Source organism: Pyrgilauda ruficollis, unplaced genomic scaffold, assembly GCF_017590135.1.
Source record: "Pyrgilauda ruficollis isolate IOZ18807 unplaced genomic scaffold, ASM1759013v1 scaffold120, whole genome shotgun sequence".
NCBI classification, from domain to species: Eukaryota; Metazoa; Chordata; class Aves; order Passeriformes; family Passeridae; genus Pyrgilauda; species Pyrgilauda ruficollis.
In genome coordinates, this window is record NW_024510322.1 from 587629 (window position 1) to 612763 (window position 25135).

The 25135-nt window shown below is 39.4% G+C and overlaps 1 protein-coding gene across 1 annotated transcript in view; it reads left to right on the forward strand.

Moving 5' to 3' along the window:
• Nucleotides 1-25135, forward strand: part of ADAMTS12 (ADAM metallopeptidase with thrombospondin type 1 motif 12) — a 142160-nt gene that overhangs the window by 28628 nt on the left and 88397 nt on the right. Inside the window, exon 3 of the mRNA XM_041490214.1 lies at nt 24362-24536. Within this exon, the coding sequence (XP_041346148.1) occupies nt 24362-24536 (175 nt within the window). The remainder of the gene's footprint in view (nt 1-24361; nt 24537-25135) is intronic.

A 25135-nucleotide genomic window follows, 5' to 3' on the forward strand; every position in this document is an offset into this window, starting at 1 on the left:
ATCTGTCTTACCCTGACAGCTCCCACTATACCAACATCTCACCTGCAGCTTGCAGACATAGATTCTGGTGAAGGCAAGGCAAGGTTAATTGTAGTCATGGCAATGGTTTTGGCAAATAACATTTATCCTTTGTGTTACAACCTGCTTGGGAGAATACTGTGTTCAGTAAGTAGGTGAGCCACATTAAGGCTCTACTCAGGAGGTTTTCATTTTTCCCCGGCACATTCAGAAAATGCAGGACTTATTTAGCCTTGGATCTCTACTCTCTATAGTGAAATGCTTAAATCTGTGGTGTATCTGCCTAAACAGGTGACTATATTGATTGCATCTGAAGTATTCAAAGCCACTGAGCTTAGAGAAGGACTTCATTGTATAGCTCTTCCCTGACATAGACCACATGGATCTTAATGGGTTTTTTTAATTTGCTTTTCAAAGGAGGATCTCCAAGCTTTCAGAATGTAAACATCCCAGAGATAGAGAACTGAACCTTCAACTCCAGCTTTTATCTGAATGTCCAACATCAGCAGCTGTACAGATGTAATCAGATTGGGGAGAGACTGTTTTTCTGGTTTTGACTGTAGATTTCTTTAGACTGTGTGGTGCCCAACCCTTAAATATGCCGTTTTTGGGGAACCAGAGCACGGGAATGATCGGGAAAGTTTTGCTCTTTTATCTGCATATAAATAGCTCAGTTCCTTCTCTTTTTAGGGGAAGATACCCATTCTCTCTATGGAAACGCAGAGGGATGAATAGCCATTTAAAAAACCCAGCCCCAACCCCTACAAAGAAAATCAAACCAAAACCCATAATTAAAAAATCCCTGACTGAAAGTAGCTGGGCTGTGCATGCTGAGGAGAAGCAGTGTGAGACAGTGCAGTAATAAAACCAAAATGGATGATGTTCAGCTTCTCATATTTTGTCTCAATGCTTTAGCTACCCAGTGTGTTAGACCTGAGAAAGATTTATGATGTTCATAAATGGCAGAGATGGGTCAAAATGCCTTTTGAGAACAAGCACCTTACAATCCTAGCTGGTGTGGCTTTTACTGAAAATCTGTCCAGGCTGTACTGGAGACTTAATGTCATTTAATGCCATGCTGGTGAATTTGGTATGTAATAGATTTACATATTTGCCTTTTCTGGTATAGACAAGAGTGTTTTTGTACTACCCAGTTGTGGGTCACTGGATCAGTGGAGACTTTAGTTTAAAGTATTAATTTTCTATCACTTGATAAGCATGTTGGTGTTGTACACAGTGATTTATGTGTGTTATTGAAAAAAGCCTTATTTGTGTTTTTCTCTCCTATCTGAAGCTTTTTAAGCAAACTAGCATAGTTATGAGCTTCATGTTTTGTTTAAATTTCAAACATGCTATGTTTGAATTGTGAGTTGTATTGTTAACCAAATCACATCTGAGCACTACTTCTGAAAAAACGCTAAAGTACAAGCGTGGTAAACAGATGGACTTGACTTTTTTTCCGAGTTCTTTTGTTAACTTGAGTAAATTCTCTTTTTTTACAGGAGTCAGTCATTATACCATGGCTGTATTTTTTGAATTTGGAAATACGCATTGTAAAGTCATGAAAACTGGGTAGTCCCTGCTGTTCCTCTAGTAGCTGCCTGCTTGAGCAGGAAGAATTAAATGGAAGAGTTGAAACTCAGAGTAGGTCCTAAATGGACGAATCCAACCTACTGCTTCAGGTTTAGCAATTTCAGAATTACTTTAGTTTTCAAACTCCTTCATTAGTTTTCAAACTCATTCATTCAACATGCTGTGAAATTACTTACTGAAATGCTAGTGAAAAAGTGTGTGAGGGAGTTTTTGTTTGTTTGTGTGTTTGTTTTTCTTTTTGGCTCAAAGTGATACCAATTGATTCATGTGGCCTACAGAGACAATACAACATATCTATTTGAATTAAGATATCAGACTCTTACCCCAGATTTCACCCATTTAGACATGTTTTGGTAGTGTTTAACATTAGGAAATGTAAACGTCCATGTGCTGCTGATGCAGAAGGGAAACCAAGGGCACCTTAAGTACCTGAAGTCCCACAAGTTCAGGAAATTGTTTGGTATATCCAGATGATTCTTGTAAGTTTGCTGTGTTGCAGAAAGTGGTGTTGGTTCCTTTCAGATATTCCTCAACAGTTTGATGTGAGGAAGATCCATCCTAATCCCACAGATGGGGGTGAGTTTCGTCTCCACTGCTTCAGTTGGACATCTAAAGATAACATTTACTGGCACAGATTGTATTCAAGTTCTTTCCGTCTTGCTTCAGAGTTTTGTTATTCCTATGTGGGTATTCAGGTTACAATCCCAAATATGTTGGCCATGCAACAGGAGAGACCAAAGGTGTGTAATTTCCCTGGCAAATATGGGGTTTGTAGGTCTGTGGTAGCTGGTTATAGTGATCTGTTGGATGACTGTGCTACTTACTGAAACTTATCTTTTCCTTTCCTCTGGTTAAGATTGTCAAGAAGTCTCCACTGATGCAAAATGTAACCATTTCCTCTTTAGAAGGACCATTAGAAATGAGTGATGTCTCTTGTTTTTGGTGGCCTTTGCAACTTCATTGTTGCTGTAGGTGCAAGGTGGCAGTTCTGTGCAGAACTGTATTCCTGCTGCTTCCACAGTATTTAAATGAGTGAACCAGATGTGTTTTATCCTTCTGAGCTTGTGTGTTTCTTTGCCAAGGGCAAATTTTCATTGAAGGCAGTTTCTCTAGGATTTTTCCACAACCACGTGCAGCTAAAAATTTGATTAGGTTGTTTCTAAAGGATGTTACCACAAGTGTTTTTTCCAGTCTTTTAGCTGGAATGCATTTGCATCTGACTCATCCCAAATGTCAGCAACTAGAGAGAACTGGTTTGAGTTTAGAATTGCATCTGAGGCCTGAAGATATTCGGATATTCTCTTTCTGTCACTAAGGATACCTTATCCATCCTTGCTGTTTGTTCTTTAAAATTCTTCTTTGGTGAGGTTGAGAAGTGCTGTCCTTCTCACAGGTGGTAAATTTTTACAGAAGTGTCCCTCACAGGCAGTTAATGGAGTTCCTGAGAGAGAAGTTTCCTGGGAGGAAGATTTCTAGGACCAAGGTGTAGACGCTGGGTGGTTGTGTGGTATAGTCTGAGCACTGAAAAAGCGTGCAGAAAGAAAAAATATGGGATATGACATGAGTAATACAACAGTGGGTGGATCTGTTTATTTTCGATCAACTTTCGCTTGCTGGAAATTCTTGCTGGACTACCCTGGTTCTGATTGTGTCAAAGTAAACTGAGTTAAAGAACTTCAGGTGAATCTGGTGAGAAGAACTGCTTAATCTTCTTCTTTAGGAGAAATTTTATTGAAAGCTAGAAAAGGTCTCCTCAGGTTCCAGGAATAGGATGCTGATTGCATGCAAAATAAATTAAGAGAAACACAGATCCAAAAAGGCAAAAAAAAGGATTATTGTATCCAGAAGTTTGTTTGAGATGATGAATACCTGGCTATGTCTGGATGTTCATTCAAAGTAAAAAGCTCAGTCTCTAGGAAGCAGACTCGGTGTCCTTCATCCTTTTGAGCTTTCAGAAATAAGATTTTGCTAATTCCATGTGTTTGTGAGTAGCAGGTACTGGAAAGCCATATGTATGGGTTTTTTTACAATCCTGTAATTCTGTTACTGAGAATTAGAACAGTTGTGCTAAAGCTCTGTTCTTGGTGTGTTGTGTGTGCTTTGTTTTCTTTCTGGTTTTGGTTCTATTTTTTTAATAGTTTCCACTCCATGCCACGTGGTAATATCCATTCTGCTGTATGCCCTTTATTATGGATGGAAGATGCTTCGGAGCAGTAAGCATAGTGTACTTGTCAAATATATCACTCTTGCAAAAGATGGCAATGTGTGGGAAGAATGTACCGCAAATAAAAAAAAAAAAAAAAAAAAGGGTTTTATTGAAGAAATCCACATTAACAGCTTTAAGTTTGAGAAATGTCTGCTGCAGTGTTTCTGTTACAAGTAGTATTGAAGGGTGCATGTGGTATGAGATTTTTCAAACACTTGGTCATAAATGCTTTCTGTATTGATTTCTTTCAAGTGTTCATAATGACACTCAATTGTTGCTAATTCAAGAGTTTCTCATTGCTTACTGTGTTTTGTTTGATGAAAACATGTTTGCTTTTTTAGGTTGTTTGTTTGTTTGTTTGTTTTTTCTTTTTTTGTGAACAAACTTAGGTAGTTCTTTCAAGTTTTTCTGTATTCATCAGTGTGACACACAAAAATTCATTAATTTTTCACAAAGCTAAATTAGCTAACGTAGTAGTACTATCCCATTTTATATACTAACTGAATACAGAGAGATGAAATCAGATGTGGTCACTGCTTTAAAACATTTATTATAAAGTATCAGAGAGTTCATTTATTCTTTCTCTGACAACATAAAATCACAAGTTTTTGCATGTTCAGTTCCTGTCAGCTTCCATTGCAGTTTTGATATAAAAACAACCAACCAAAAAACTGATTTGTTATTAGACCTTGCTTATGAGGTTTTATGTTAGTGATGTGCCCATGAATTGTATGTTGATGTTTAAAGAAATGTTGGTTAAATACTTGCACAGGGCTTGAGAAACTGTTGATTGTATTGGGAAAAATGGAGTTACTGCAAAGAACTGGAGTGGAATGTGCCCCTGCTTTTTTCTGTTCATTTTAGAATTTGGCTGATGAGGACGATTTTATTCAGAAATAGTCTATAAGCACAGTGCAGTGGTCCAAAATCTGAAACTCAATGCCATATTAGGTATAGCTGCAATAAGCTGCAACTTTGTTGGAATGATTACACAGGAGGACTGGAATTTGGAACATGAACAGGGTTATTAGCACAAAAATGCCATTCTGGTGTTATTTAGTGCTTGATTGTTTGGACAAACTACACTTCATATTAATGGAGTTTCTAACACTCTCCTAGTATCTTTCATCACCAACCTGTGAAGTTGTTGCACTGGAAAAGCAGAACTGACATAATTTGGACTGAAAAATAATGCTGTTCTCAGCTGAAAACTTATAATTTTGACTAACGGAATCAGTGGAATTAAGGAGAAGAATTTAAGAAGTACCCTGAAAATTCTGCTGCATGCAACTGGCAGTGAAGACCTTGTCACTAAGCCTGTGTACAGTTTTACCCATATTGCTGTTTTAAAACCAGTTAGAATTCCTAAATAGCCAGGAAAGGTCCCATTTGTCTAATCAGCACTTCTGCTCCAGGAGCAGACAGAAATTCAAGGCAAACGTGGGCTGTGTGGGACACTGCATTAATTCCAGTTTAGCTGCTGTTTGCTGAGTCCAGTTTGCAATTAGTGGAAGGCTGGTAGGGAGCCTTAGCAAGGAGAGAGGGAAGAAGGTTTGATAGGGATAAATAAACATTAGGTTCTGGCTGCTGTTGCAGCTGTCTAGGAAAGGATTCTGCAGGACAATAAGGACCTGCAAGGAAGGCTTTGAGGAAATGGTGTTTAGCTCAGAAGTATTTTTGTGGCAGAAAAGATCAGAAGCCAGTACATGAGAGAGGAATGATTTTTATCTGTCACACCACATAGTACTTAGCTTTATTGGCGTTATCCTTTGGAGGAAGAATGTGTTTGTGTTTTCCACTCACAAGAAACTAAGGATTACCTCCCCTTTTTAACACAATTGTCCTGCACCCAGTTGAAAAGACCTCTTTAAACCTTGCTCCAAGCACAGGCTAACCTTGCACTGGAAAGCATTGGCAGAGTTCTCTGTGACTGAATTTCGCTGCATCCATGCATGCTTTGAAGAAAGTCAGTTTTCATAAAGGTATCTTTCATAAAGGTATTCTTCTTGGTAACTGAGATAACAGTGTTGGAAACCCAAAGCAGACAAATCTCAGATTTCATGTTTCAGTCTTCCAGCAATCTCAGGCAAATGAAGGACTCGTACAGACTCTGGCCATGCTTTCACAGACTTGCACATCTCTTTTGTTAAGAATCTAGCTTTAAGAAGCTGAATGGTCTGAAGGGGTAGTGTTTCCTGACCTTATCTGCTTCATGGGTTCCCAAACCTTATGCTTTGAGAACTGACATAGTACATGTAGCACTATGTGCTCTAAAATTTACCAGGAGGACACATGTAAGAAGCATCATCTGTATGAATTAGTAAAAATAATACAGATTAAATGACATGTTTTCAGGGTTAAGATATTTCAGTTTTATGCAGTGTCATTTTTACAAACTGCTTTGTCATGTTTTTCTTTCATTACAGCTACAACTTGCTGATGAAAATGAGCACTGTAATTCAGCTGTATTGGAATGGGATGGAAGAATTAAATGTCTTACAGGACTGCTTTGTGAATTGCAAGAATAAACACAGTACAGGGAGGTATTCTTTGAGTAGTGTTATTCACAGCAGCAAAAATTTACACAGAGGCATAAGAGCCTCACAGAGGGTGAACTGTCTGATCCAGTATTTTATTCACTGGTATTGCCACTGTTACTTCAATATAATGAAATGGTCATCAAAAGGAAGGAAATGAAAATAGTAAATTCATAAAACCTACATTAAAAGCAGAAAAGATCAGAAAGCTGTGTGGAAAAAAATTCCACAAAGACTTTCAGTTACATAAATTAATGAGAATATTTAGATATGTGTTTCTCAATTAAATACTTCTTATATTTTGCTTCCAGTGCCTTATGGTTTTAAATGTTTCATTAGTTTGATGAATGAGGAGTTACTGCAAATGATCATAATTTAGAAATTAAGCATATTCCAGAATCTCCATCTATTCCTCATGTGATGACTAGAATATCTCTATACAGTAGAGAATATTCTCAGTACTGCTTGTAGGGCTGCAGTGGCTACACGTGCCAAATTTTACATAAGTTAAATGAAGACATTGTGCCCCAGGTGTCTGACTTTCACACAGCAATACAGACTTGGCAGCACTCAGGTTTTATAGCTGAGTAGAGGTGGTGTTCACCACTGTGGCAGAAAGAAGGCTGCAGTGGAACACAAATTACTGCGGTGGTATCCCAGGCCATTGTAAATGAGATGTATTGGTTGGAATATGACTCTGTCCCCTTCTCAGCTTGTGCAGACCTACATGATCAGTGAAGAGGACACTTGCCAGGGCACTTCTTTGTGTGCAGTTTAACTCATCCCAAGACTGATGGTTCAGACCAGATGAACTTGCCTGTTCTTCAGTTATGGGGAAAGAGATTCTGAGAGCACAAGCTTAAGGGTATATATTTACATCTGGTCTGATGAGTGCCATGGCTGGAGTTTGGTACTGACTTTGAAAAACACTAAATTATGTGTGGAGCTGAATGGCCCCAGTCAGCCCAGTGCTAGGAGGGTAATTATTTTTTGTGTATTTCAACTCGTGAGAATGAATTTAACATCTGGGATTCATTTTTACCAGCTGTGCCAGAGAGAAGACGCTGCAGGGACAGGGAGAGTATCCAAAGGGATAAGATTTACAATGAAAAGCCTCCCTAAAAGTAGTCAATATGTGGTCTCTTTTCTAATGCAGGACATTGGTTTACATGATTAAATTAATAGTTTCCTTGATAGTTGTTCTGTAGTCATCTGGCAGCCACAAAATTGGTAGATGCTCCTTGGTTCTGCTGTAGAGTATCTTCTGAGTTACTTAAGAACTGCTTCTGAAGACTCTGCATTCACCTTGCTGCATAATGTGGGCTGTGATGGTGGCATGAGTTCCTTTCCTTTCACAACTAGTAATCTCTCTTCCATTTCAAACTTACACTTCTGACTTGTGTCTCAGCTTGGGATCACTGACCTCAGAGTGATCAGACTCAAGCCTTGAGTCCATTCTCCAGAGTCCAGTTCCCACTGATGGGAATTTACTCAACAAGATTTACAGTGAACTCCCTCAACTTATTGTATAGCATAGCTTAGAAAAAAAATCAGAGCATAAACAGGGTCATTATTGCACAATGACTTCTTAAGTGTGTTTGGTCAAAATTTGAACTGATGGCCAGCTGTAGCCAGGGAATATATTTCCTTCTCCTGCTGTAGTGCTACACATAGTGATTCTTCATTGTGTTCTTGAGCTCCTTTTTGTTTTGTGTCACTGCTGGAAGCTTGGTAATATGGTATAAGAGCAATTGATGTATTTTAACTCTGTCTGTTGTTCATTATCGCATGTATTGCATCAGAATGCAAGTCAGACCTGCATAAGTCAGAATAAAAAAAAGGCACTTCCAGTATTGCATTCTGTGTGTTGCAGATTAAAAGAAATTAGTGTCTTTACTCCAGACAGAGAGCAGATGCTTCTGATCATGATGGTAACAAAGGTTTTGTCAGTGAAGAATAGGGATGGCCAAACATGACTAGTCAATGCCAGGAGATTAGAGATCTTTAACAGAATTCCCGCAGGCAGTCCTTGTCTGGGGCAGAAGGCTGTTTCTTTCTAGTTCAAGAAGAAAAAGGCAGTCCATTTCTTGAACCTTCATGACTTAGTCCTCCCTGTAGTTGCAAGCAAGTGGGTTTTGGCGCATTGAACTATCAGGAAAGGTTTTGAAACTATTTATCCTCCTGGCTATTCACTGAATCCATTATTAAGAACAACAACCAAAAAATTCCTCTTGAGGGAACTTTCTCTATCAAGTTAAATTCTGTCTGGAGTTATCACTGGGTCTTAGTCTGTCTCTTAAATCACCCTCTCAAACTTTGAAAGTTTGAGAATATTCCACTTGTGAGGCTCAGTAGTTTCTCAAAAGATCAGAAAAAGACCTTTTTTCAAAAGACCTTCCTGACAAAACATTCTGCCATCGTCTAGTGCCACACAATTACATGGAAACCATGGGCTTGTTTGCAGGTTGCAATACCCTCTCTGGGCTTCCTTCTGGGAACTGGCAGCAGACCTTCACATGAGCTCAAAGGCTTTGTGTAGTAGCTCTTGCTGCTCCCCAAGCCTCTCTGTGGGCTTGACCATTCACACCCCTGCCAGTCTCTGAATTTTCAAAGATGCTTTGGTGTCTCAGTGAGGAAAGGGCTGAGTTCTGCTAAGCCTGCCACATCATTCAGCAACATTCAGTCTTAAAAGGAGCAAAGTTAGTATGAAGGAAGGAAGGAAGGAAGGAAGGAAGGAAGGAAGGAAGGAAGGAAGGCTTTAAGGTATTTCTTGCACCAGCATATCTTAAACATTGCCTTTTCAGAAAGTTAGGATGTTTCTGGCTTATCTCCAGCTTGACTCAACATTTACCACCCCACAGCAATTCCATCTGGAATCCCTCATAGTCCCGCAATTCAGTCCCGCAGTTCAGTCTGGAGTCCCGCATTGACCCCAGAAGCATTTGGCAAATACACCGGATATATAAGGATGCCTGGAATATCTGCTTGAACAGAAAAACAGAGCCTCCGTCATCAACTCCCTCCCACCAGAGTCCAGATCTCTACCATTAGACACTTGTCATGAGGAGACCTGCCTGAAGAGTACCTTTAATCACCCTGGTGCCTGCAACTCTTCTCCTGTGAAGGCTTTCACAACTTCATCACATCAGGCTATGAGCACTCAGAATCAGTCCTTGTCCTTCAGTCAGTGATCCTAAAATACATTATTGAGGTTTAGGTCAGCAGGTGGTTTTAGGTAGTTCTTCGATGGCAGACTCAGAGAGGTAGAATTCTGCTGCAATCTTCTGTGTGAGTTGAACAGAAGCACAAACTTTGTTACTTGATTCCTTGATAGCCCATGAAAACAAAACATAATGGCAATACCACTGACTTCTCCAACCTTTTAACTTGGTTAGTTGTGTCCAAATGGACAACTGAGACATCCAATGCGGGTGAAAGGGCTATCAGAAGAATAACTACACCATGAGACAGTCACAAGAGTACTCACCTGGACATGGAATGAAAATACTGTGGGGTATTTTTCAACAGGATCTTTGAACATAATAAAGTTTTCTGTGTGCTCCTCCAAATATTGTAAAACTATGTTTTTCTTTGATGGTGAATTACAAAATGTGCCGTTTATTAAATGGATGTATTTTCGAAATCCTGGATGTTGGTAGAAGGATGCTGTGGTCTAAAGGTCTGAACTTGGATAGAAATCTATTAGGAATTAATCCAAAAGTACTTCTCATGTGCATTTCACTAATCTGCTTGCGGATTATTTTTCTGTCTGGGCTCTTCTACTAGAAATCAGTCCACAGGCTTTCCTATTAGAAGTCCCCTTGGAAGCCCTTTTGGAAGTGGGGACTGATGAAACCCTTATTCTTTTGCTCCTTGCAGAGATGTCTTGTGTTAATTATCTAAGAGAAGAGTGTGTTTCATTTGCAGCATAGGGATTGTGAAGCATTTCTGGGAATATTATACTGTGTTTGAAAAGTAATAAATGTTGCAAAATAATGAAAAGGTTTAGCCCAGGCTTTTTTACAGTTTGGGAGGAAATTAATAGATTGCTGTTCTGGAGGGCTAGAAGTGGCCTGCATCAGTGCATCTGTGGAAGTACAAGCAGACAAACTTTAATACACAGACAATTGTCTCATTTATAGACGAGCTTTCTGATGTGCTTCTGATTCTTCTGTATATTGTGTATCTGTATATGTGTAACAGATCCTGGACTCTGGCAAGCATTTAAAAAAAAAAAAAAAGAAAAGGCTTAATTGGTGGCCAGTCTTAGAGATCCATAGGATGCATGTTTTTATAATGAACTGTGCCTTGGCTACCACACAGAGAGTTTGATGGGTTCCTCAAGAGGTAAAACGTGGCCCATAACATCTTGTAGCTTTGGCTGTAACATGGATTTTTTTTTTTGTTTCTGAGACTCACAGGGAGGTCTGTAAACCCGCATATGCATCCCATTGTGGCAAAAGAGTGTACATGGTGTTGTTTATTGGATTGTTTTTCAAGCCATATCTCTATAGGGAGCCCGAACGACAAAATAAACCTTTCTCATGTGGGGCATTACTTATTTTTACTGTTATTGTTATAAAGAGTAATAATTCACATGGCAGTAGTGCTGTGAATTATTATTAGTGCTGTGTGTCTGAGTCACAGGCCTTGTGGTAGGTTCTGCATAAATATCACCAAAAACTGCTGTGAGACTGTGAGTGTAGAATAAAAGGCAGCAGGATGAGTGCAGACTGGAAAACGACGTTTTTCTTTGGAAGATGTTATGTTAGACATACATTTTGCTGTTATAAATTTTCCTCTCAGCAAAAGGAATGAAGATTTCTGTTTGATCCTGCGAGTTTGTTGGGCCTTTCAGTTCAGAAACCCAGCTTGCAAATGCTGGCAATTCTGTGAGCGTCCCTAAAATGTGCAGATGGTGTGTGTCGCCTAGGAAGCAGTGTTTGCTACTGGGTATTGATGTCACTAATATTAGTGTTAGAATCTTTGTCAGCTGTTAGTTCTCCAGGTAATTTGGAGTTGTGGGTTTCACTTTATTGTCCAAAAATCCATGTGGATTCCTTATGTAGAAGAATCTGTATTAGTGGATCAGTAATACTGGCTGATAATCTCTGTCTCTTTTTCATATACAGGCACATGTTGCAAGCATGATATTTCTAAAAGATCTATGGCAATAGCGGAAAATAATTTCTCTACAGTTTGAAAAGGGCTAGTATATATTTTTTCAACAAATGTTCCATATGAAGAACTGCAGATTCAGTTCAATTGACTTATTTATGTGTTACCAGTAGAATGAGACAAAGGTCCGAAGGTTTGTTGCAAGTTGAGGATTGATTGTGCCGAGTTCTTTTCTCAGTTCTAGTGTAGCTGGAGAGCACAGTTTCTCCAATCTTCTGTGATTGTAGGGATCCTGCTGAGATGCCTGCTGTACTTCTAGTGTTTCGTGTGTTCTTGATTTTAATCTCTGCATGTATGTGTAACTGTATCTTTTGCTTATCCCTCATTTGCTTGCTTTCTCCGCTACACATTGCTGTGGCTGAGAGCTGAACACGGTTTCAAATGCTGGAGCTAGAGCTAATCTTTCACTTCTGCAGCTGTGCTACAGTCTTCCTGAATTAGCAGGATTATTGTTTAAGGACGTCAGACAATCAAATCCCAACAGCTTCCCTGGAGCCACAGAAGATAAAGGCTGAGACTTGAACTGTGGAAAAAGCCATGAGAAAAGACTGAAAGCTAAGGAGACTGAAAATAAAAGCATCTTATCTTTATGTATAATTTTTTCTAATGCTTCTCAGTGAAAGGTAATCTAAGACTGTGCTAAATTAATGGGATCACATTATGTGAGGAAGCCAAACATGGGGTTTTGGGCAGTTTGGGCAGTAAGTGCACGGGGAAATACAGAGCCAAAGGAGGAGGGATCCGAGCAGTGTCTGAGCAGGCGTAGCCGGGAGTGGCTGTTGTCCTCTCAGCAGCACTGGGCAGACTGTTGAAACTGTAAAAAGATTTGTGTGAGTCTTGATGTTGTGAAGAAAATTAGGCAGAATCCAGAGATCTCCGGCCCAATAATAACTGGTTTTGGCTGTGGAAGGACAAAAGTGTGTCCTGGTCTAGGATTAGGTCATGTAGCTACTGGAAAACAGCCAGCAGCACTGGGAAAAGAAGCCTCCCAAAAGGGATTTTTAACTACCAGTTGCACTAAACCAGCCCTGTGATTCTGGTTTGCTCTGGCAGAATCTATCTTGAAAGTCTTCTCACACGAAATTTGAGTTTGGGACCTATAAGTGCTGCTGTGCTTTGAGTACTGAGCACAGAGTGTGGTCAGGCATATTTTAAAGTGACAGTAGAAGGATGGGAACAATGCATGTGTTTTCATCTGAGCTTTCAGGGGATTATTCATTGCCTTTGGTATCCACATGTAGTTTGTTGTGTGGTGTAGGCTGTCAGGTCCATTCCTGCTGCAAATAAATCAGTGAGGTGGAGAGCCAGAGACGTATTTGTTTATTTTCTCATTTTCATTGTCACCGAGGAGAAATAGAAAAGGCTGACAAAGAAACACAGCCACTTGAGAAAATCTTGCCTGAATTTTTTTGGAGAGGAACACACACACACACACACAAAAACCCCAACCCAAAACCAAAAACCAAAAAACAAAAACAAAAAAAAAAAAAAAAAAAAAAAAAAAAAAAAAAAAAAAAAAAAAAAAAAAAAAAAAAAGAAAAATAAAAAAAAGGCAAAAAACCCACCTCCCTTTCTCTTCCCTTGTGCAAAAATATTGTTTTTCAATGGTAGCATTTCCATTACTGATGCTTCAGTGGAATTGTCAGGATCTGTCACCATGCTGTAGAAAAAACCTCATTTGAGAATGTGTCTTTCAAAAGGTCACAGTCTCATGTCTCAGTTGAAAAGATTTCTACAGTAAAATTCTGGTATTTACCTGTGCAGCTCCAGCCGATAGTGAGAGCAGAATAAATTGCTTATTGTATGTACTGTTTGTCTAAGTTCAAGTTTGAGAGAGGAAAATTGTGAAATATTGATGATTCAGTCCAGAATTCCTTCATAAATTGGCTTGTTGTTCCCTGGCTACACAAAAGCCTGTTAGAGCTTTATGAGTCAAATACACATCTCTTTCAAAGAACTTTTAAGTCCGCTGGAGTTCTGTCAGGACTGCTTATATACTAATATCTAGTGTCTTCTATTTCTTCCCATTGTTACCAAGTTTTTTAATTTTTAGTATTCCTAGTAAGTCATGCTGAGTAGTAGCTGAAGATGCTTAGTATATTTTGTGTTTATGTAAACTTCTTTAGTAAAACATTTTATTGTGCAGAACCAAGAGCATGTCTTGAGGAGCATGTGTTATTTGCAAACATCTCTCTTACGAGATGTACGAAAAGTACTTTCTTATTCTTTTGCATGTTTCTCTACGTATCACTGTATTCAGTGTCATGTAAAAAGTATTGAAAATCCTAAGGGAACAAACAGCTAAATTCTTAGAAAAGCTGAACATCTGTGCATTTTTTTTTGAGTTTAAAAGGGTGTTCATGGTTTCTGAATTCCTGGGAGGTACATTATGAGGATTTCAAAATATGCCTATTTTAGAGAGAAAACTTTAACACCCTGTGAGCAAAAGAAGACAGCAGAACTTTAACAGAAAAAAAATGAGTTATTTTATTATTATAACAAAATACTTTCCTCACCTGCTTGGTTCCAAAGAATGTTTTACTGCATTTTTTTCTCCAGATAAATAGCTCAATTCTTTTCTATTTTGGCCTTTTTTTAGTGGTATGGCATACTGCATTCAAACCTAAAAGGCTGACTGCTGCTTTTAAGACAAAATGAAATGCTTTTATTGCAAAAAGTGTTGTATTTCCAAAACAGCGAAACCAGTCTCTTTGCAGATAAAAAAATGATTTTGATGGAAAGTCTAATTCTTGTCAGTTTGAAATAAAACCAGTAATTTTTTCAACTTTCAAAACGTGTTTTTTTACAGGAATAGTTTACCAAGAAAAAACCCACACATATCCACACTTATCAAAACAGTGTGAAATGAAAATCTTAAATGAATAATTTTTAGATTGAAGCCATATCCTTTGAACTCATGGATGAGTTGTACAACTAAGACATTTTCTTTTTGCAGGCAGACAAAAATGTATTTCCCAAGAATAGTTTGTACAATGGACACTTCTAAAAGAAGTGGTTGCTGCTTGCATGAGGATTTAAGACCTATGGCAGTATAAGGTCAGCCCAAAAGCCCAGCCTGCCCTGAAGTTAGTCTGGGACAAGAAGGATTAGTCTGACGTGAGAGAGGTATGCACATGTTCTGCACTGACAGAGAGGCATACCTGAGGGGTTTCTGAGGCTAATGTTACAGCTTCAAGGAAGTAGAAACCTGGAGCACGAAAGGTACAATAGGGACAAGCCCTTTGGACTGCAAAAAGAACGAAGAAGCACTCAACCAAGAAAGCCTCTTTTTCTATAGAAAAAGCTCCTGCAAAGACAGCATCTGAGCAGCAAATGGATATTTCCTTCTTGGTAAAGGGTTTTGATTTTCCAGACCCTTGGCTTGGTTGAGTATGTGACTGACTTTCAGAAGGAAATCATGATCAATAGCAGATTCCTGGCAAGAGGAGTAAAAGAAGACTGGAAAGTTGGAATATCTCCTTGACATACAGTCTGTTTCTGAGCTGCAGGTGGTATTTTTCTAATCAAAAATGAGGGACTCATCTTCCCTACATAAATTTATCCAGCCATTTCTGGTACCTCTCTGAAACATTACTGATTTCCAGGTTTTTGTGGCATCTGGGAGGACTTGAGCAAAGCGTTTGACACTGTGCCACATGACATCCTTGTTTCTAAACTGGAGAGACACGTTTGGCCCAGAACCCAACTGTTTCCAGGGCTGCATCCAGAGCCCCGTGGGCAGCAGGGCAGGGAGGGGATTCTGCCCCTCTGCTCTGCTCTGCTGAGACCCACCTGGAGCACTGCATCCAGAGCTGGGCTCCCAGCACAGGAGGGATGTGACCCTCCTGACTTGGGTGAAAAAATGTTTCATTTCCTTACAGCTTATTTTGAAGCTCCTTACTTTTTTTTGCTAGGGCAAAGAGGCAGGAACTCTCCAGACTGTCTGTGCCACTTGCTGCTTCCCCATGTTGTCTGTTTCCCCTGTTAAGCCTTTTTAGGTGCTTATTACACTCAGTCTTTCTCTGGAAAGTGTTGAACTTGTTGATTTGCCACCAGCTTCAGAAGCACTTTAAAGTATCCCATCACCTCAAACATCTTTGACATTTCATCAGATCACTCTCCCAGCAGATGAGTCCTGGAAATTACCTAGTTTTTATGCTAGTCTTTGTCTAAGTAGTTTACTGAGTTACTGGTTTTGTATCAAATTTGATTTGGGTTTTACTGAGTATGTCCTGCCAAGGAGTATTTGTTTGTCTTGCAGGCTTTTGCTTTTACTGGAGTGGGCTTTTTGCACAACTTGTATTTCACAGTATAGGTCATGTCTCTGCAGCTGTGAGAGAGAAGTTAATTTCCTGCCTGTGAGCTTTCGTGTCACGGCTGCACAGATAAATTTGATGATATATCAGTGTGTGAACTGTATCTCTTATATTAGTGGGAATGAATTTCAATCAGAATTCAGACTTCAAGGAGGGGCTTATATCACATTCAGAGCTAACGCTTTTAAAAGCTTTGTGCTTTTAAACGGACCTGAATTCAGTGCTGAATCAGATAAGCCTCCACCTTTGTTGTGTATGAGAGGGAGCTGGGATTCATAGTAGATTTGTAAAAATATTTGTGGTGGTGTGCCAGATGCAGTCATGAAAGCACATCATTCTCCAGGCCCGAAGGAGTTCAGAACATCTGTGGTGATTGCCAGTTACCATCATGCTGGTTCCCAGAGTGGCACGTTCTGAGCATGAGCTGTGTACTAGAGACTGCACTTTGTCATGCAAGCACTGGATCTCAGTTTGAATCTTGTTTTTATAGTTTCATTTAATTTCTTCTCTCCTCTCCTTCCACATCCCAGTTCCTACTTTCAGTCAATTTCTAAACAGAGACTGGTTTGTGGTGCAGAGTAACCTTTTTTGGTGTAATGTGTTACTCACTCACCACAGCTGCCCTCAGCTGGAACTGAACTTTCCTGTTTTATAAGGTATTTGGTTTTGATAAGCTCCCTCCCCGTTCACTCCTCCCCAGGCAGAGCACAACAAGCTGCAGCTTGAGCATGGCTTGCAGGCTGTCACAAGGCTGTGCAGAGAAAATGGAGCAGCTGCTTGCACACAGCACCCTGGATACAAGGGCAGTCAGTGTGTTTCAAGCTGCAGTTGTTGAGCAGAATCCATGACTCCTCATGGATTCATTAGAAGATTCTTCCATGTCACTGTGCTTGTCCTTTGGTAATGAGAAGTCACCTTCTGGAAGGGCACTGGAGACATGGCTGGTAAGTAAAGGAGAGGCTGAGGGAATCAGTATGGGCTGCCTTTAAGGTCACCTTGAAACGACACTGATGTTAAGTGATGGAATGACCCTTCCATGGCATGGTGAAATTCATTCTTAAGTCCTGTCTGTGCTGTGAAGCTTCATGGGTTTAGAAAAAAAAGAGGCAGAATCCTCCTCTCACAACACACTCCTCCTCTCGCAACACACCTATGATGACAAGTGCAGACCTAAAATATCCTGTTTGCTTCTGACACCACTTCTTGGTTTTGGGCTGAGCAGAGTGAAGGGAGGAGAAGAGTGTCAACAGGTGGGTCAGTCTGACCTTGCCTCGCAGACTTATTTTTCATCAAGCAAAATGATTTCTGTTGAGAGGAAGAAGTTTGACTGTGACCTTCCCTTGCTCTGCTGTTGAGAGGAGTAAGGTTCCTGACAGACTTTCATCCACTGAAAAATGGGATAATTGTGCTTTCTTCCATCCATCTGCACATGTTGTGGCAGCTGTCATCATTTGTATCTCTGCTTTCTGGCTGTTGACTGGGGGTCTTGTAGGTCACAGTAATACAAACAATACTTGTCAATAGAAACAAAGCCACTTGTCATTTGATCAAATGTTTGCATTTACTTATTCTCTAATAAAGTTTGAACTCTGCAGTATTAACATTGTCATGCTCACTGGCTTGAAATTAGTTTTAGAATATAAGTGAGCAGGAGGCCAAAACAACTGTGGTGCTTTCTGTCTCTGTGATTAGAGATCATGTCTGCTTTGTGAATCCTCTTGCCTGTCTTTCCATTCTTAATAGAAACCACTGTTTAGGCACAGAACCTCTTAACATTCTCGTGTTAAATCTTTACTCTTCAGCATTAGATAGGCTTTAAATCATCAAAGGTAACCTGTTTTGCAAACTGTGAAAATGTACTGGCTTCCAAATCAAAGCTTCAGCACTTCTCTTTCAGAGTGTCAGAGGAGATTTCAAATGCTGAGAAGTACAAACTATTTTTACAGAGTTAATTTGCATTTTCATGAAAGGTAGTTTTAATATTACCAAGGTAAAAATTCCCAGTTAGTACCATGTGAGCCCCCTGGAATACAGTGCTTTCTGAACAAATTTGATTAGAAAATTAGAGTGAGATATTTCAAGAGTATTTTCCATGAAGAAAACAGCTGTTGCTCTTACTCTCCTAAATTGTCTTTGGAGGAATTGGGCAAACTCTTTGTTTGGTCTCAGAACAGTAACATGTGCCTGAGTTGTTTTTTGATCCCAAATGAAGTAAAAACTTGATAATCTCACCCTCCTGGGACTAAAGTCAAAGTAAGCTTCTTGGTCTTGAAAAAGCAGCGGGGTTTTTATTACTTTTTTCACCACTAGTTACCATTAAAGCTTCCAATATAAAAACAGGGGAGGGTAAAGGGCAAAGCATAAATATGGGGAATAGTAAAAAACTCGTAAAAGGTATGTTATTGTTCACCAAAGAGTGTCCTTCAAGCTGGATAGCAAAGCTGATTGATTTTCAAATTTATATTTAGCTTGCTATTATATTCACCCTGAAATAGAGCTTGAGACCTTATTACTTTTTCATAGTCCTTGCTTGATGCAGTGCAAGTGTGACATGGCTGACTTTTGCATGTCATCTGGGCATATGTAATTCTGAAGGTAACATCTTCAGCTGATGCAGCTTGCTGTGTGGCTCAGAGTGCTGGCAAGGCACCATGCACCCAGGCTCTGCTGGTGGGGTGTCACCTCAGTGCCTTTGGACAAACCAGGCAGCCCAAAGAACTGTGATGTTGTCTTCCTCCAAGCCCCAGGGGACTCAGCAGCAGCTGAGCAACAAGGAAATACTGACAGAAGGAGCCTCAGATCTTCAGAGTGCCCTGGACTTCAGGCAGTCCTTGGTGATCTGTCTCAGCTGCAGTGTGAAAATCACACTGGTAAATGGAAGAAGAGTTGAAACTGTGATTGAGTTAATGAATTTTTAATCAACTGTGCCATGCCATCTACCTGCTGCATGCTCAGCGTGTGGCAAACACACCTTGTTTCATCACTGAGGGCTGTGTAAAATTTATTAAATACTATCTTTACTCTCTTTCAAGACCATAAAAATGTCCAGTTGCTAGCACTCTAGTGGGCAAAAAAGTTTTCCCTGTTGGAATTGAATGGTGTGTCTGAGCTTCAAGTGCAGCAAAGAAGGACAGTTTTGGCTTGTGTGGATCCAATGGGACGTATTTCAAAAAGTATAAAGTGAGAATGTGGAAAGGAGCTGGACAACATGAAGTGACTGCTGCTAGACACAGTTAGAGATGTAGGAGCTTCATGTTCTTCATGAACTGCTGGATTTCAAAGCTGCAGAGATGGTACTTAATGAAGTTCAAAGAAACTTAATGGCCAGGTAATTATCATAATTTGTGGACTTCTGTAATGAGAAAAGAAGATGGGATATTTCTACTATGCAAATATAGCTGCAGCAGCAGGGTGTGCAAAAGTAAATGTAGGAATAAGATACCTGGACTGTTTATTTTTAAGGAAAATCACAAAATAGAAGAAATAATAAATGCTTTTAGGATGGACAATAAAGATGGTAGTGGTAGATGCTATGACCTGAATGAAGCATGAACAAAGATGTCTTTTAAAATTGTGTGCTCCAAGTTGTACATTTTGAAGTGAGCATGCTTCAGTCTCTACAGAAGATTAATTTCACAGAGAATTTCCTTCAGTAGAAATGAGTGTACCTCAGCTGCTTCAGATTCTGTGTGAGGTGCAAAGCTTAGAGTGAGTTCAAGGTCCGTAGAAGTGACACCTGACTCAGAATTATTTAATGAACTGTATCTGTGTCACAGCAGAGGAGCAAATGAATGCACATTTTGGATTGTTTGCTTCTCTTACGTGTTTTTATAACAAGTGAGGGGGTTTTAATGCTTTAGCTTCTTAAGACTTATCCTAGATAACCTTTATCCAGAAAGAGTGAATAGAAAAAAAATGAAGTTGAGTGTGGTCAAGATCATGCTGGTGCTATAACCCGGAGGATTGATTCTCTGCCAAGTCTCTCTGAGTGGTTGTGTGTCTCAAGTAGTTGTATGGTAGCTGATAGACAAGGCCCTAGAGACTTGACTTCTCTCCTTGGCTGAGGATATGCTCCCAGCCAGAAAGACCCCTCTCTCTGAAGTATCCAGAATTCATAGGTTCCTTAGGAATGTGGGAACTGGAGGATATCAGACAATCCTTCCTCTCCAGATACCTTATCTTCTTCCACGAGAGCCCATCTTGCTGTAAATTTGGCTATTTTTTCCCCCTATCCTCTGTGTCTGAACTTTCTGAGCTCACATTGTTCAGGGCATAACTTTGCACCTCTGGCCATTTTTCTGTCAGTTCCTAAAATATTATAGCAAGTGTGACAAAAGTATGTAAAATCTCATGGAATTGCAGTATTCTGTTCTTTCACTTACTTTGTCATAAAAATAAGCTATTTTTATTTCAAACCAAAGCTATGTTAAACCACAAGGCTGTGTTTCAGTATCACAACACTTTCTTCACTAAGTTGTGCTAAAAGCATAGGCTTTTTTCTGTAAAAACACGTGTAAGAGTTAGAGTGGGTGGTGTTCATGAAAATCTTTCATCAAATTACTCAGTACCTCAATAGCCCAAGCTCTTTCTGTTCTCAGCAACATCATGACAGGTGTATTTTTTTTCTAGTTCGGTCTGAGGATGTAGTGAAAAATCTCATCTGGATGCTAGGTTTTTCTTCTGGCTGAAATAGAACAGATGAGAAATTCAAAAAGAAAGATCCCTGGGAAAAAAGGGGACATACAAAAAGGAACTAAGTGATTAGCTAAAATAAATATAGTGTGTAATGTTAACAGATCATTTACTTCATCAGCTCAATTTAGATTATTTGCAGCTGCAGTTCTCTTGTAATCCATGTTTCATATGTCACAATTTTTTCTTTAATTCTTTTATTCAAATCTAGTTTCTCTTACCATGTATTACAGTTATAATAAGCACCTGGAGAAAAGTACCTAAAGGTAAAACCCAAATCTTGTCACCTTCTTCCATGTTGCTTCTAAAAGCTGCAGTATTTTCAGATTCTGTTGATGTCCTGTTGTCAAAATTACTGTTTGAAACTTGTTAGAAATATTGTTCAGTTTCATGGAGTTACTCACTGTTCTCACTACAGATGTGATTTTTTTTTTTTTTGGCATTATTGTCAACATATTGTTACTGTAACTTTAGACTACAGATTGTTGTTTTTTCCCTCCCTTTTTCTCCCAACAAACACCCACTAATTCTAGGCCCTCCTGTCTGGTGTAGTATTGCAATTTCAAAACCATAGCCAAGAGTAGAGCTGTTCTTTCCCTTTCCACAGGACTCAGCTTCAGTTTCCCGCATAGAACTGATTGAAAAAAATATTCCAGAAAATGTATTTTGACAAACTTCTGAGCTTTTGACCAAAAGAATATGTGAAAACTATGTGCTTTCCACAGGAAAATGCAGATTCTACAGAAAATCAACAGTTGGTTGAAAACTTTTAAGTCAGAGGTGTTCCAGGATCATCAGTGTCCTTTTGGCAAGTGACATGCACTGTTGGAGATGTGATATGTTCAAGGAGCTGTTTGTGTCAAAATAATGAGGCACATGAATTAAAAATCCCATGAAGTGATGTAGCAGCACTCCCAATACAGTATGGTAAACATTTGCAGCCAGAGCATGTCAGAATCTGAGGGCAAAGAGTGAGATTTGAAAGAGGGGAGAAGAAGAGTTCATAAAAAATATTGTGGTAGATTTGTAGATTTTTCACCTGTCGGCTTTGAGGGAAACACATATCCCCCAAACAAACAAACACACACACACACACACCCCACTGCTACTTTCTGACCCTGTCTGTTGCTGTATTACATGGTAGCTTTTCATGAGGAAGTTCAAATGAGGAAAGCTTCTCTGCAGTAATTTTTCTTCTGTGGTGATAACTAAACCCTTTTATTAATGTAAATATGAATGGCTTTTTTCTGATGAGGCTTTCATAACTGCCCTCCTTTGTGTATTCTGGGGCTGTGTGAATGCACTCAAAAGCAGGTGAAGCTCAGAAAAAGCTTATGTTGTATTTACGTAGCTTGAAATCTGATGGACTTTAAGTGAAAAATCCTTGCTGTTATATTTGTGAGTCAGAAAAAAACAGCTATGAAGAGTAAAACTAAAGACGTATTTAATCAGCAAAGGGAAATTTGCCAGTCCTCAGTGCTTTGAAGTAAGTTTAATGTGAAGATTGGTCTTTTTATGCTTTGGTCTCAGTTAGTGTCAGCATTTAATTTATTGGTGGATAGCCTGTGCAGGGTGAAAGTGCAAATGCAATGCAAGAGTTCAGTAAGTGCTGGAAGTCTCTGGAAGCTTTTGGAATGCCTTGATGTGCTGGAAATGGGCTTTTACAGTCACATTCATATAATGAAGTTTTTGCTTTTTTCCCTACTCCATACAGCTTGAATAGACAGCTGAATTTTAACATGCAGGCATTGATGAGGGAGCTTGAGGTTACTAGGCTTACTTCCCCTTTTATAGCGTTGTCTGGCCTTTCTTGTTGCAGATAGACATTGACACAATAATCTGGCAACTATTGCCACTTGCTTTCGAAAATCAGGGTCTGCAAATGAAGGTGGCTAGTTCTTCCTGGTCCCAACTGGCTTAAAACCCCATAATACAATCAAATAATCAAGTCACAAATTACAAATATCCAGGCAAGACTGAACCCTGTGGAATGAGAAGGAATGGGCAAGGATTTGTGAAGGTGTATTGATTCCCTGAGCAGCATGAGGAAAGCCACATCACAGATTTCCTGGTATGACCACTGTAGATGCATTCTTGCTGTATGGATTCACTCTTGCCTGAAAGTTTTATCCAATGTGAACATGGATAAAACTTGTCTGCTTCTGTGTGTGGGTCAGATCCTGTGCCTTGATTTATGATTTAAAAAGAAACATAAGCATTTAATAAGAAACATAAGCATTTTTTTGTGTGTTGTTTAATAATCAGAAGTCTCAATCTCTTTTTTCTTAAAAATGAAACAAAACCCATACAGGCAGTAGCTGTAATCCCAGATGAACAAACACGTGACTGTGAGTCCTGACCCTTTGATGCATTAGGATTATAGACACAGCTTCAAACCAACACCAACCTCTGGCTTTAAAACTTTGACTTCCATTGGAAAGAAAGAGTTTCTGATCTTCAGAACTCTTGGGTAAACTGTGAAATGACAGTCACCGTTATTTGTTTGCAGAAGTTTGCTGTGGGATGTATTGGCCCTGTGGCAATATGTGTGGAGGCAGAAGGTATCTCAATGAGCTGCCCCTTGTCTCCTATGAGAGACACTTATATTATAATGATTATAAAAAAAATTATTTTGATTATAATGATTATAAAATATGATTATTTTGTAGTTTTATAAGAGTGCTTTTCTTCCATTCATATGATTTCTTTCATATCCTTAACCTCATACTGCCTTTCCCAACCATTCAGAGAAACTCTAAGGCTTTGGAATATTTAAAAATATTTGAAAATTTGTCTGCCATTCTGTTTGAATACAGCAGCTGCAGGAACAGACTGTTACTGCATTTTTTTCCCCCCTTCCAGAATAGGCTAAGAGGGGTGCACTGACCACAACAAGAAGGAAGAGGAAACACAGCCATAAGACTGGAATACCCCAACCTCCTGTCCCATATCCAGTGTGGTCTGGGTTGTCAGTAGATTGTCTACTTTTAGATTTAATACTGCTCCATATATCTTGACGTGGAAGGGCAGTACAGTGGTTTCGCAGTGTTTGCAGTCCCTGCCAGAGTGCTGAGGCACAATGGACCGAGGCCATGCCTGGCTGGAAGTGTGTCCTGGATCATGGCAGAGTGAGGTGTAAAAGGATCCTGTGCAGTCCGGATGGGTATCAAGGGCCCTGTAGCTTAGGCAAAGCAGGGAGGATGATTCAGAAGTTTCAGCATGTTGCAGCCTTTTTAGCTGATGTACTGGATGTTCTTAATGGCTTGCTAATTCACGAAAAACTTCTTATTGCTTCCATTGTAGTGTTGGCCTGGGGGCCAGTGAGGTTTTATGGTCTGAGACAAACTTGGACCACACAGTCCAACCTGTCTGATGGATTGGGTATTTGATTTTGGGACTGCAGCTGGGAACAGAATTTTGATTTGCACTTATGAAACAGCTTCTATTCCAGTCTTGATCTCTGGGGAATGGATGCAAAACACCAGAAGAACAAGATGCAGCTCTTCCTTGTGCATCATGTTTGTCAAATCAGCTTTTGACCTTTTACTGGCTTTGTAAAAATATGAGAGTCTTTGACTCAGTTTCAGGTTATTAGGAAGGAGATATTTTTTCTGTTTGACTTTGGACTGTAATGAATGTGAGGTATGGAACAGCCTAGATGTATGCAGCAGAATAAATACTGAAAACTTGTTGTGTTCCTATTTCTCCAGAGTAATGAATGGCTTGTGAGGAAAACTTGGGGTTGGTGATATGAAGAGTATATTTATTTTTGTCTTCTAGTACTGAACAGAAGAGATTAACTCTTTTGTGCTTATTTTCAGACTGGATATTTCCATCTGCCCCATGGGGATTACTTCATTGAGCCCATTAAAAAGCATCCACAGAAGGAGGGAACACCCCATCCCCATATTATCTATGGTGCAAATAACCTTCAAAATGCTTTAAGGAGAAGACGGGCCATCCCGATGGAAAAGGAGCGAACATGTGGACTGAATGGTACTAATTTTGCTGGATTTCAGCCTATTAGCTTTCTGAATCTTTTGAAGCAACTGTTTTCCAGTGGTGTGTGCCTTTCCTTCTGCCAGGCTTTTAAAAATTCTGTAAGAAAAGATTATGCAAAATGAGAGCATCTCAATCAAAACACCACAGGAGCCACCCATCTGTGATCCTTTCTGAACAGTTAAATATTCCTTATGACTACTGGGATATGTTTTTCATGCCATTGATCCTTTCTGCCCCTCAATTTTTCTCCAACCAGAGCTGTTCAGTGAGTTTGGAACTTGAATTCTTGAGGAGTTCTGGGATAAAAAGATTTGCAGTCAGCATTATTTTTAATAAAATATTCTCACTCCATACAAGTTCTGTCTTCAACATAAAATAACTCCTCTCTAGTCCATGGTTTAAATTTAGGATTTCTAGATTTTCTGTGATTGTTAGCAGATTATTGACAGAGTTTTATTTAGTTATTCTGAAAGTGAAGTACAGGGCATCAAGAGCAAGATTTTTTTAGTGGAAGTAAAAATAGCTTGAATATTCATGCAGTGATACCCAGGATCATGTCTTTCGTGAAAACAAACTAGTACACTATGCTGGAA